Source organism: Podarcis liolepis, assembly GCF_965112155.1.
Source record: "Podarcis liolepis genome assembly, chromosome: 7".
Classification (NCBI taxonomy): Eukaryota; Metazoa; Chordata; class Lepidosauria; order Squamata; family Lacertidae; genus Podarcis; species Podarcis liolepis.
Window position 1 is genome coordinate 5,120,431 of NC_139561.1, and position 12,257 is coordinate 5,132,687.

Here is a 12,257-nt window from a genome sequence, read left to right on the forward strand (position 1 = left end):
ACCGCTGCAAACGCCGTTTGAACCATGGGAGAGGGTGGCCCTGGACTTTGTCACGGATCTACCCAGCTCGAGAGGCAAGACAGCTGTACTAGTGGTGGTGGACTTGTTCACCAAGATGGCACATTTCATACCGTGTGCGAAGGTGGCCACGGCAGAACAAACAGCCAAATTGTTCATAGATCACGTGTTCAAAGTGCACGGGCTGCCGCGGTCTATACTGTCCGACCGCGGACGCCAGTTCATCTCGAATTTCTGGCAAAAGCTGATGGGCTTCCTGAACGTCAAGATCAACCTGACATCGGCAAGGCACCCGCAGACCAACGGGCAAGCGGAGAGGGTCAATGCCATCATGCAGCAGTACCTGAGATGCTATGCCAATCAACAGCCTGCGACGTGGGTGGATTACCTGCCGCTCGCCGAATTCGCCTACAACAACACGAAACACGTATCCACAGGGGTGACGCCGTTCTTCGCCAACAATGGGAGGAATCCCAGAACCTTCCCGGGACTGGACAGAGTGGGGGAAGGGGAACCACAGACGGCGGACGCTTTCGCATCTGAGTTGCAAGAGGTCCACGATCAACTCAGACGGCAGCTGGAGCTGGCGAAGCACGCATACAAGGTCCAAGCTGACAAGCACAGGCGAGTTGGCGAGGAGATCCGAGTGGGAGACTGGGTCTGGTTGGCAGCCCACGCGGTGCCGACCCGATCGTTAGCCAAGAGGAAGCTAGGGCACAAGCAACTCGGTCCATACCGAGTCGAAGCGCAGATCAACCCGGTGGCTTTCCGGCTGGTGCTACCAGAGGGTTCCAGGATGCATCCGGTGTTCCACAGGTCGGTGCTCACTCCCTACAGGGCACCGCACAGGTTCCAGGAACCAGGAACGGCACCGAGTCAGTCTCCGGAGCGGACGGAGGTGGGAAGATTGCCACAGCAGGACCCCATCAACGAAGTCACGGAGATTTTGGACTCCAGATGGGGGGAAGACGGAGTAGAATATCTACTAGCAAGGGAGGGCACCCGGGCCAGTACTAATAGCTGGGTGCCGGACTACGCCTTGGAGGAACCCCTGCTCAAGGATGAGTTTCATGCCCTTTTCCCACACAGACCTATGCCAGCGGGCTTCTTCGACGACTGGTTGTTCACGCCCACGCTTTCCTCCAGCACGTTCCATGGCTTCGACTCGGAAGGGGAACCCGCACCGCGCACACGTTCCCCAGAGGGGTCACCGGAGGGTTCGGCGTCCGACAACTCGTATTGGTGGGACGATCGGCCAGAGGAGCAGTGGCGCCGGAAGTGGCAGGAGACACCAGGTCCAGCGACAGACGCAGAGACGGACATGGACGTTTGCGGGGAGGACCTTGGTTTCGAGCACGGCGGCACCGAGATGGAGGCGGAGGAGACCACCGTTGACGAACGCGGGGAGGAAGACTCGGAGGTCTTCAGTTGGCGGCCAGCAACGGGGAGCGAACTGTATCCGACATTCACTCCCGTGATGACGGAGCACCCACCAACCACCCTTGAAAGCGGGGAGGGGGGAAGGGGGGGCTTCGAGGGGGGGATGGATGTCAGGGGTTCAGGAGCAGAGACGCAGAGGGGGAGACAGAGAGCGAGGGGGAGGAATACGAAGGAAGGATGAGTGGGGATGACGACCCGAGATCACTGAGCCTGTCTAGCGAGTCCGAGGATTCCCAGAAGGGAGCGCCAGCAGCCAGAGCAAGGGGGGAGAGCAGGGGGACACCCCAGGAAGAAGGGTCCAGAGAGGGATCAGAAAGCAGCAGTTGGAGATCGGGACCCACGTTCCCAGCCGGGAGCAGCGGGGAGAAAGGGGACCAGATATCGGGCTCCGGAGACTTTCAGAAGGAGGGAGGGCATGAGTCAGGAGTAGTCACGCCCACCTCGGGGAGCGAGGAAACGATCAAGAGGAAAGTGGAGAGTTGGGCGCGCGCGCCAAGTTCAAATGTAACGGAAGCTGGCGCAGTCAGCAGCCCAGAGAGTGAACCGGGTCCCAAAGCCCGCCGCAAGGAGGCGGAAGGGTCAGGGGGGTCCGCGTCAGAAGAGAGTAGGAAAGGAGAGACCCAGGGGGGCAGGAGGACCCAGAGACGGAAGGAAAGGCGCAGGAGGTGGAGCAAGGCTAGGGTATTAAGCTGGTGCGCTAGAGGCGGAGACTCAGACGGGTCTTCGTCGTTCTGACCTAGAAGAAGTAGGGCTGCACGTTGCAGTTTGGAAATGGAACCTGTAATCCAATAAAGACTCTTTGAAACTGAACGCTGGCTGACTTGGTCCTATGTGAGCTGGGACTGGGCGGCAGCCCTGACAACAAGTAATTATTAAACCTTTTTTTAAAAAAAAAAAAAACATCTTAATTTGGGAGGTTTTTTTAATAATCTAAAGATTAGAGGCATATCTTCCCTTTAAAAAAAATTTAACCAAATTTACATTGAAGGGTTTACTTTCACTGAATCTGAATATGCAAAAAAGATGTGTGCGGCCCCCACCCCATGTAAATAATATCAGTGGGTCCTACTCAGAGAAGATCCATTGAAATGAATGGACATGACTAACGCAGGCCCATTAGTTTCAATGCTTCTACTGTGAATGGAACTTAGTTGGAGGCAACCAACTAAGAGATAACGTACTTCAATAACTGTTACTTTTACATACACATATGTAATTTGTGTAGTATAATTTATATTAAAACCCTTCTCTCTAAAGGAGGAAACCAATTTGCTAGTATGTTTAAACTGCTTTCTCATGTGTTTTTAAAAGTCTAGGTAGTGGGAAAGAGTGATCAGGATCAGTAACACACAAACAAGTTCAGATCAGTTCAACTGGGTTGGCTGGTTTCAGACCACAATGCATGTTGCCATATAACAGGAAAATGAAGAGGTCTGCTCAGGCCCTTTGTCTTTGGGCTGAATGCCTGACTCAGCATATATGGACCTGCCAGTCAAAACAGAGGACTGAGACTGTACGCCTGCAGCACTAAGGGCTAAAGCAGAAAGGAGAAGAGGCAGAGAGTTCTGTAGGTCCAGAGGCAGAGGAATCTCCACCAAGGCTGCACCAACAGAGAAACGCAAGAAAACTTGGTTTCAATTATCTAAGACGCATGTCGAAAAAGAAACATAAAAGAATTAAATGATATAGACTTCCAACAGATTTATAGTCCTCAAAAAACCGAGCTGAAGAAGGTGTCTACTCCGAAACAGGGCCCTGTCCTGGTCACCACTACCGAGTCGTACATCTGATTCACACTCCGGATACTCCGTTTTGGACTGCATATTTGAAACTACATTATTTCTGTACTTAAACGTTGTGTCCAAATTTACTATTACCTTAAAACTATCGTACTTACACGTTGTATTTAAATTTACTACTAGCTTCAAACTGTTATTCTTAGCAGAATATACACGTTTTTCATTTCAACTCTTGAGTAGGAATAATTTCTTATATTGAAACTTGTGGCCAGAGTTCTTGGTATATCCCTTTCAGTGCACCAACACTAGGACATTCAAGGTTTCAGGCATATGTGGGTCACTGTTTCCACATTCACATTTGTATACCTTCAACCATCTATGAGCACTTTCAAAATTATTATGCCTCCCAAGCCCATCTTGGTGCTTCCTGTCCACCCTAGTGGGTAGCGCCTGATGGGATGTATTCATGCTGTGTGCTGCTGTTTGCTTGTTGCATTAATATCCCACCTTTTTCTCCAACGAGCTCATGGTGGCATACATTTTTCTCCTCCTCGTCGTCCAATTGCCATCACCCCTTCAAGATAGGTTAGGCCAGGCTTCCTCAACCTCAGCCCTCCAGATGTTTTGAGACTACAATTCCCATAGTCTCTGACCACTGGTCCTGTTAGCAAGGGATGATGGGAGTTGTAGTCCCAGAACATCTGGAGGGCAGTTTGCCTATGCCTGCTCTAACCACTACACCACACTGGCTCCCAAATAGTACTTTCCCCCCCACACTGTAAGTTCCAAACATCTGAGGCCCGTTATGGGCACTGTGTGCAAGTATTTGGTTCTTTGTGTGTAAGCACTTCTTTAATTTAATTTTGAACTACAAGTTTTCCAATATTCCAGATTCCCACAGAATCACAGAAAAGTCTACTGGGGACATGTGCACTGGTATTTGCATACCTGTCAGGCACACATTCCTTTTCGTTCTTCTTTTGAACTTAAGTTTTTCAATATTCCAGATTTGCACAGAACTTCAGTAAATTTATAAAATTTGTGTCACTCCAAGTCAGGCAAGGATTTGGAGTCACTTGCATGAAAACTTTTAACTTTTTTCTTAGTTTCTTTCCCTTTCCCTTCCCCACCTCCTATACCTGACAAGGGAAAATTTCTATTTTTAACACAGCTGTCTTGTGCAATACCTCTTCTGCCGAAAAGACCTGTTTTAATTTTTTTTAAAAAAAATTATGGGGCACCTGCACCCTTTTCCTATTGGCTCCCTTTTATAGGGAGTTACGGTGATCACAGATTCAAAGTGTTGAAGGTTATCTATGTTGATGCAAGAATTTTAAAAAAGAAAAGAGAAGAAATCTTTTTAAACTGCACATGTTTTGCAACTTACCGTTCTTCCATGAGTTCCCTGATGGCTGCCACAGTTGGTCCAGATCCCAGGTGGGTGTAATAGGGCCCTTCGTCTTTTTCCACTATTTGCTCTGTTTCAAAACAAAACCAGATGAATGATTTCACCTCGGTGTCTTTGCCTTTTTATAGCAAAGGGAACAGGTGTAACTGAACGTTTGTTAAGCTGAAGGTGGGCAGAATGAAGCCCTTGGTCAGATGCCCCACTGAAACTGCAAAAACGAGGGGGTAGGGAGGGAGAGAGCAGACGCACAGCTCACCAAAACACAACTGGGATTTTAAACTGCACTGTGAATTACACAACATGATAAATTACAAACTACTTTGCGAAGCTTATGCTCAAAAGTGGCCTAACATTATTTTCAAAGAAATAAATTTCCTTTATTCTAGGAGTAGAGGACTGGTGGCCTCCAGATGTTGCTGGACTACAACTCCCATTCTCCTGACTCACTGGCCAGGCCGGCTGAGGCTGACAGAGTCCAATAACTGGAGGTTATTGGCTGGAGGTTCTCCAGTCCCAACTACTCCCTTGCTGCTGCCCCCGCAGCAGCAAGAAAGGTCAATTAGACAGGCAGGCTGGTTGGAGTTTCACAGGGGAAGCTGTGGGAGACACCTGACTCTGTTGCCTTCCCCGTGACATCATCAAGAACAGGCTAAGCGTTATACTAATTCTCCAAGTAAGAGGGGAACTCTGCTGTTTGTGGCTTCTTTCTCAGTCCAGGCAACTGGTTCATCTAGATTAGGCATCCCCAAACTCTGCCCTCCAGATGTTTTGGGACTACAACTCCCATCATCCCTAGCTAACAGGACCAGTGGTCAGGGATGATGGGAATTGTAGTCCCAAAAACATCTGGAGGGCCGAGTTTGGGGGTGCCTGATCTAGTTAGCAGCAACCCTTAGAAGTCTGTGTTTTCTCTGTTCTGCTTCCTTAATAAAGAAACTAACCGTAAGTTAGCTGCCATGTCACTGTCATTCTCTGTTCTGCAAATGACCTGTTCTCCCTGTCGGCTCCTTGAGAGCTGGTGGCATTTTATTTATAAGTGGTGTCAAAGAAGCAAAAGTACAAGCTAAAAGATGTGCATCCTCCCTCTGCAATACTGCTGTGTATTTCATAATATTCATTCAAATGCCTTAAGAAACATGCAGGAGATCCTAAAGTGGCAGGGACCTCTCACCTTCTTGGAGTAGCAAAAGGGACTGGTCCCAGGCTGATATTTGCAACCCCAGACAAAAGCGCAGCCACATCTAGAGGCCCTAAGCAAGATCAGGGGAAAGCCCTTCTGGTTAAGATCTCGGGTCTGCTGACCTAGTAATTAAGGTAAGCTACAAATACAAAATTCTTCACTGCTCAAATGGTAACCCTGACTTGAGCTCAAAACTTATTTCCCAGCTCTGAAAACAAAGTGCTTCTGTTTCCTGTTTCCACAGAGCACAACAAAGGTATCTGACTGAAAAACAGGAATGCCTTCAGCTCTGCATCTCTGAAAGGCTCCCAAATGGTCCACATGCCCATCTTAATAAGCCAGTTCTAATGAATCCCATACCAACTAGCTGGTAGCTGAGATTTACCCTTCCTGCGTCCTTTTGTCATAAGATAACCTACAATTTAGTAAACAAAAATTACAACTCATTGATGGAAAAAGAGGATGGCTGCCAATATCTTCTGTTTCCTAATAAAATAATGTTATACAGTGGTACCTCGGGTTAAGTACTTAATTCGTTCCGGAGGTCCATTCTTAACCTGAAACTGTTCTTAACCTGAAGCACCACTTTCGCTAATGGGGCCTCCCGTTGCTGCAGCGCGATTTCTGTTCTCATCCTGAAGCAAAGTTCTTAACCCGAGGTACTATTTCTGGGTTGGCAAAGTCTTTAACCTGAAGCATATGTAACCTGAAGCGTATTTAACCCGAGGTACCACTGTATTTATAACAATAACAAACTGGAACCAGAATAGCAACAGCAAGCTATTTATGTAGCCTCTCTCAGATGAAACTGCTTTCACCGGTTAATTAACTAAGGTTGCAAATATCCTCACCTCACTTATCTGGGAGTTAGCTACATTACATGGGACTTTACTTCTAAGTAGACATGGTTGGGACTAGGCCTGGTCAATGTACTGATACGTTGCCTGAAACTGGTTTAAATTTAAAATTGAAAGAGCAATTTTATAATTTCCAATCATACAATGTATCACTAATCTCTGGCCCTGCTCACACACACAGACACACACACACAGCCCACAGCCCAGCCGCTGGCCTCAGGAGTGGGGTTTGCCTGCCTGCACGCCAGTACCTTCATTTATTTCCCTGGCCAGGTGAGTGCCGCTCCCTCTCTCCATTCCTCCTTGCACAGAGCAGAACAGTGGTTTGTGGTAGCCACCGCCTGTACAGTGAGAGACTATCATTGGGGCGAACTGCAGCTGGCATGTGGTGCCCTGGCTGCTGTGCTCTGCCCAGGGTAGTAGCACCTGCCCAGCCTTGCCAGGAAGAGGCAGACGTTGCACAGGGTGGTGCTAATCATATCCAGGGCTGGCAACTGCCTTCTTCCTCCCCATCTCCTTTCTGACATCGTAATATACCGCCACATCGTGAAGTTTAGCTGGCGATATATTTGGAAAGCAGATATCGCCCAGCCCTAGTTAGGACTGCATCCTTAAACCTTAATTAAAGGTAGCGGCCTCAGTGATCTGTTAAAACAGTCTGGGGCAAACCAAAACACCACAGAGAAAAATCCTGCAGAAAGAATGATCATGTTGTTTGTGACATTTCACTTGGTCCTAATCAATTTATTGCTCTCCTATGACTTTGGGATCTTCAAATAAACCAACAAAGCTACTCATGGAAGTTATTTATTTATTTGATTTATTTATTTCATAGAATTTATAAACCAATTTTCACCAGAAGCCCCAAAGAGTTGTACAACAATATAAAGGTAGTTCAACAGACCAAGGTCAGTTAAAAGCAATTCCAGGCACCACAACACAACGTTACTGCACTAAGACCATGAGGTGTACAAAAGCACCTGGACCTAAGGCAGTATTAGTTGGCCTGGGAGAAAAGGCAGGTCTTAGTAAGATGGTGAAAAGCTACAGTAACATTCCCACCTGTGCCTTCGGGCTTAATTATGCCAATTTGGTCCACCAGACCAAGCCTTTCCCATCTGACATTGCATAAATGCCAAAAAGGGCTCCAGAAGCTTTATTTGCAAGCCCCTTGAAAGCAGCTGTCAGAGGTCTAGGACAGGCATAGGCAAACTCTGGCCCTCCAAATGTTTTGAGACTACAATTCCCATAATCCCTGACCACTGGTCCTGTTAGCTAGGGATGATGGGAATTGTAGTTCCAAAACATCTGGAGGGCCGGAGTTTGCCTGTGCCTGGTCTGGGAGCACGTCAGACCAGTTTTAAGCATTACACAAAATGAAATAAGGGTCCTCAGCCGCCACTTCCCTGCTACTAGGGCTTCTTCAACTTCTCATACATCATCAGAACAATGGCAAAGCCATGCTGGCTGGTCTGATGGGAGCTGTAGCCCCAAAAAGCTGGAGAGCAGCTGGAGAAGGCCTGACTAGAGCTTAAGTTGGTTAATTTCATTGTACACAGGTTGTACATTGACAATAAAGGTATTATTGTTATTATAAATGGAGTTCCAAAATCATTGACCATGGATCAGATTTTGGCCCACTCTGTCTCATCCATTTCATGCACAAGTTGGCAACAGTGACCCGACACCATCTGTCAGGGATTGTTTGTTGTGATTCCTGCCTTGCAGGGGGTTGGACTAGACAATGCTTTAGGTCCCTTCCAACTCTATGATTCTATGAGCTTGTGGACTTTTGGGACACCATATCACTTCATACCTGGAAAGACAAGAGTCCCCACCTTGGGTTGAGTTCACCGCTATGCCACTCTCTTCTGCTCAGAAACAACAGTGCAAGTGGAAGTCCAAGTCCAAGGCCCAATTCTGCTAGCAGAGTCGCAGGTAAAGCCCTGGAAACTACCACTTGATACCTTCCATACCTTTGACTCTGAGAGTAAATGGAAAAGACAGTTCATGCTGTCAAGCCCTAGCAGGTCCTGGGGGATTCACAGTCCCTTTCAGCCAACTATCACACCAATGGCTCCTGCAATCCTAACTGACTGAATCAAGCAAGTGCTTGGTGGTGTTAGAAACTCAGATATATAAGCAGGGCACCAAACGGCGCTTCAAACCTAGGTTATGGTCACCACAAGATGTTGATTCACAGGAGCTTGGACTGCATGACCCTTGGGGTCCTTTCCAATGCTACAATTCTACATGTTTATGATCTCAACTACATTGCTTGACTGTAGCTTGCTCTTACAACAATTCACTTGTCCCAGTATGCAAGACAGAGAAACACACACAGTGGAAATGGAAATGATATTAACTATGGAACAAGGCAGAGGTTTTTAAGCAGTGGTTTGTGAGTTCCCTTTGGGTGGCCTGCAGAGAGGCTGCAGCACAGTCAAATATCTCTGTACTCAGCCCTGCACCTACTTTCCTTGACGTGATGGTGGAGGACTGCATGCAAGTCAGTTGGCTCAGTTGCCAACCTGGTGCCCAAAACTCTCCACTTGGTTGTGATTGGACCTGTGCCAGTAGCAATATGCGCCTGGTACCTACCTGGGAATTTAGAACACTGGTGTTTGGCTCTCAGCAAAACCAATTCAGCAAAAGCCACCAACCTAGGTGCAGCATGATTTCAGCTTTGTGGCAACTGTTGGCAGCTGCACCTATGGTGTTGCCTTTCCAGAATTGAGAAGCATCATCTCCTTCTTCCCATATTTGTTCTTGAAACAAGCAAACGAAAAAGCAACCAAACCCTCCAGTAAGGTGAGACTTGCTCCACTGTTGCAGGCTGCAAGGATTTGCCCTCTGTTGGGTGTAAACACAGCTGGTCCTTTCTTTGAAGTCTGATGGAAACTGGCTTTGGCCAGACTACACTTGGCTCAGTTGCCAAGCTACTTTAAAATAACAAGAGACCCAAAACAGAAATCCTTAAATCTTGGCCAGTTCCATTGCTAGGGCAGGAAATGCAAAGGCATTGGCATGGTTGGTCTATGCTGACCTAAAGGCCTGATCTCAGCTACTAGTGGCCAGCCAAAGATCAGTTAATCAGTGACATAGCAACATGTAAGATGGCTTTACAACTGTTAAAACAGTAAAATTGTTTTGCAAACAAGTCCACAAAAGTTGCAAGCCCACCTGCCCAGAGATCCTTAAGTTGGTAAGATATACCCTAAAAGAAAACAATTGGCATTGGCCCAGGTCCACTCACTGGTCACTTGCAAAAATTTCTTACTCACCATTGACAACCAGGTGCATAATTACTTACAGCCTGATTCAACCAGGCACTCATTATGAAATCCCTTCATTGAGCCTCTTTTCAGATTGGGGGGGGGACTTGATGAGCTCATTACTCCTCTGAAAATACAGTGAGGAAGGAAGAAACTATGCCTGTTTTCCAGGTGGAAAAAACTGAGCCTAATACCAGGCATAGGCAAACTCGGCCCTCCAGATGTTTTGGGACTACAACTCCCATCATCCCTAGCTAACATGACCACTGGTCAGGGATGATGGGAATTGTAGTATCAAAACATCTGGAGGGCCGAGTTTGCCTATACCTGCTAATACTGTTGGGAAGCAAAGGACAGCCTTACTGGACTGGGTCCAGGGCAGGGCTGAAGGTCTAACCTGAAAAGCCACTCCCCCACCAAATTGAAGGTGTATGAAATGCTGTATAACAAAATATTCCAAGAGACTTAGCAGGATAACACAGGTAGGCTCATTGTAAACAGCTGGAGAAGGGAATTTCAGTGGCACCTCTAAAAGCATCACTGCCTGGAGAGGTTGCTAGAGGAAGCTGGCAGAGGAAGACATCAATCTATGTAAAAATACAAACAAAATATATTCACAAGAGCAGACAGCATGAAGGCCAGAGAGGTTGGCTGAGACATAGAGGGTGATCAAGATGATCAAGGGTTTGGAGGCCAAACCTTATGAAGAACGGTTGAGGGAGTTGGGTCTGTTTAGCCTGGAGAAGAGACAAGCTGAGAGGTGCTATGATAGCCAACTTCATATATCTGAAGGAATGTCACATGGAAGAGGAAACAAGCCAACTTCATATATCTGAAGGAATGTCACACGGAAGAGGAAACAAGCTTGTTTTCTGCTGCTCCAGAGGGCAGGACCCGAACCAATGGATTCAAATGAGAAGGAGGGAGATTCTGACTGAACATTAGGAAGAACTTTATGAAGGTAAGAGCTGTTTGACAGTGGAATGAACTCCACTTCACTGGGGGGGGGGGCGTTGTTAAGCAGAGGTTGGATGGCCATCTGTCGGGGATTCATTAGCTGTTATTCCTGCATTGCAGGGGGTTGGACTAGATGACCCCTGGGATTCCTTCCAACTCCACAATTCTATGATTCTATGCAAAGCATGGATAGGCAAACTGATGCCCTCCAGATGTTGTTGAGCTTCAGCTCCTGTCAACCCCGCTGAGAACAGCCAATGGTAGCAACATGTATCCTAGAATTGCTTTTTTTTTTGCTGCTGTGGCTGCTGCTGCTGCTATTAGCTGGAAGGCTTAACACCTTATATTCCAGTTTTGGCCACTTGGTAACTTACAGATAACTTTGAACATGCTAAGGAAGGCTAGCTTATGAATTTGTTCAGCCCTGACCACACACAGGTCCCCACACCCCATAGTTGCAGCCAATACTTCACTATGGGGCAGGAATTCAAACTAAACACATAGCCATGGTAAAGGAAAACCAACATCATTTATATATTATATCTATGAAAGGCAGGGATGATTGACGCTAGGCCTTCCAGATGTTGTTGGATCCCAACTCCCATCAGCCCCAGGCAGCCTGGTTAAAAGTTTGGGGTGATGGAAGTTGCAGCTCAGCAACATCTGAAGGGACCAACATTAGCTACAACTGACACAAAGCCAGTAAGTGGGCTGAGACCTGTGGCCACCATCAGAATTCTCTGCTACATAATGAACGGTGTTGGTGGAGATCACACCAAGTGCAGCTTCTTCAAACATTGTGGTGGCCATAGCAAGAGAGTTTGGAGATATTTCAGAACTTGCCCAGTACAACATCGGGCCCATGGCTGGTGCTCTACAAACTTTACATTAGCCTTTGCCAACCTGATGCCCTCCAGATGTTTTGGACTACAATTCCCACCATATGGTCCCCTGGGAGTGTGCCATGTTGGCATGGGCTCCTTTCCACAGGGGTTAAAGCACTTTCAAAGTTGGAAGTCGCTGACTTGAAGGTTTCTGAGGGACAAAGGAACTCCTGCTTCCCCCACCTTTTCTCACCCAACCCTAATTTTTATTCCAAGCACATCTTTGTGGCCCAGTGCCAAGAGAAAGAGAAAACAAATCTCAGCTGGACAGCAGCCATCCAGACAAACGACCAATAATGGACATGCAACGCCGTCTGGTTTTATCACCAGCAGCTGATGGCATAAGTCCTTAGTAACTCCTCTTGGCTGCCTTCTCCATTATTGCATTATTTCTCCCCCATATGGAGAAAGCCGATGTGCACAGCACAAAGAGCTGACTTTTCCATGTGGTGTATTCAGCTCACAGCCACCACACTGAAGGGCATAGGTGCCATCTTTG

The 12,257-nt window shown here is 47.3% G+C and overlaps 1 protein-coding gene across 6 annotated transcripts in view; it reads right to left on the bottom strand.

Moving 5' to 3' along the window:
- TET3 (tet methylcytosine dioxygenase 3) overlaps positions 1 to 12,257 on the bottom strand; it is a 115,852-nt gene that overhangs the window by 30,083 nt on the left and 73,512 nt on the right. For all 6 annotated transcript variants that reach the window (XM_083514095.1, XM_083514096.1, XM_083514097.1 and 3 more), the window contains one exon: positions 4,585 to 4,675. In XM_083514095.1, coding sequence (XP_083370221.1) covers positions 4,585 to 4,675 — 91 coding nt within the window. The remainder of the gene's footprint in view (positions 1 to 4,584; positions 4,676 to 12,257) is intronic.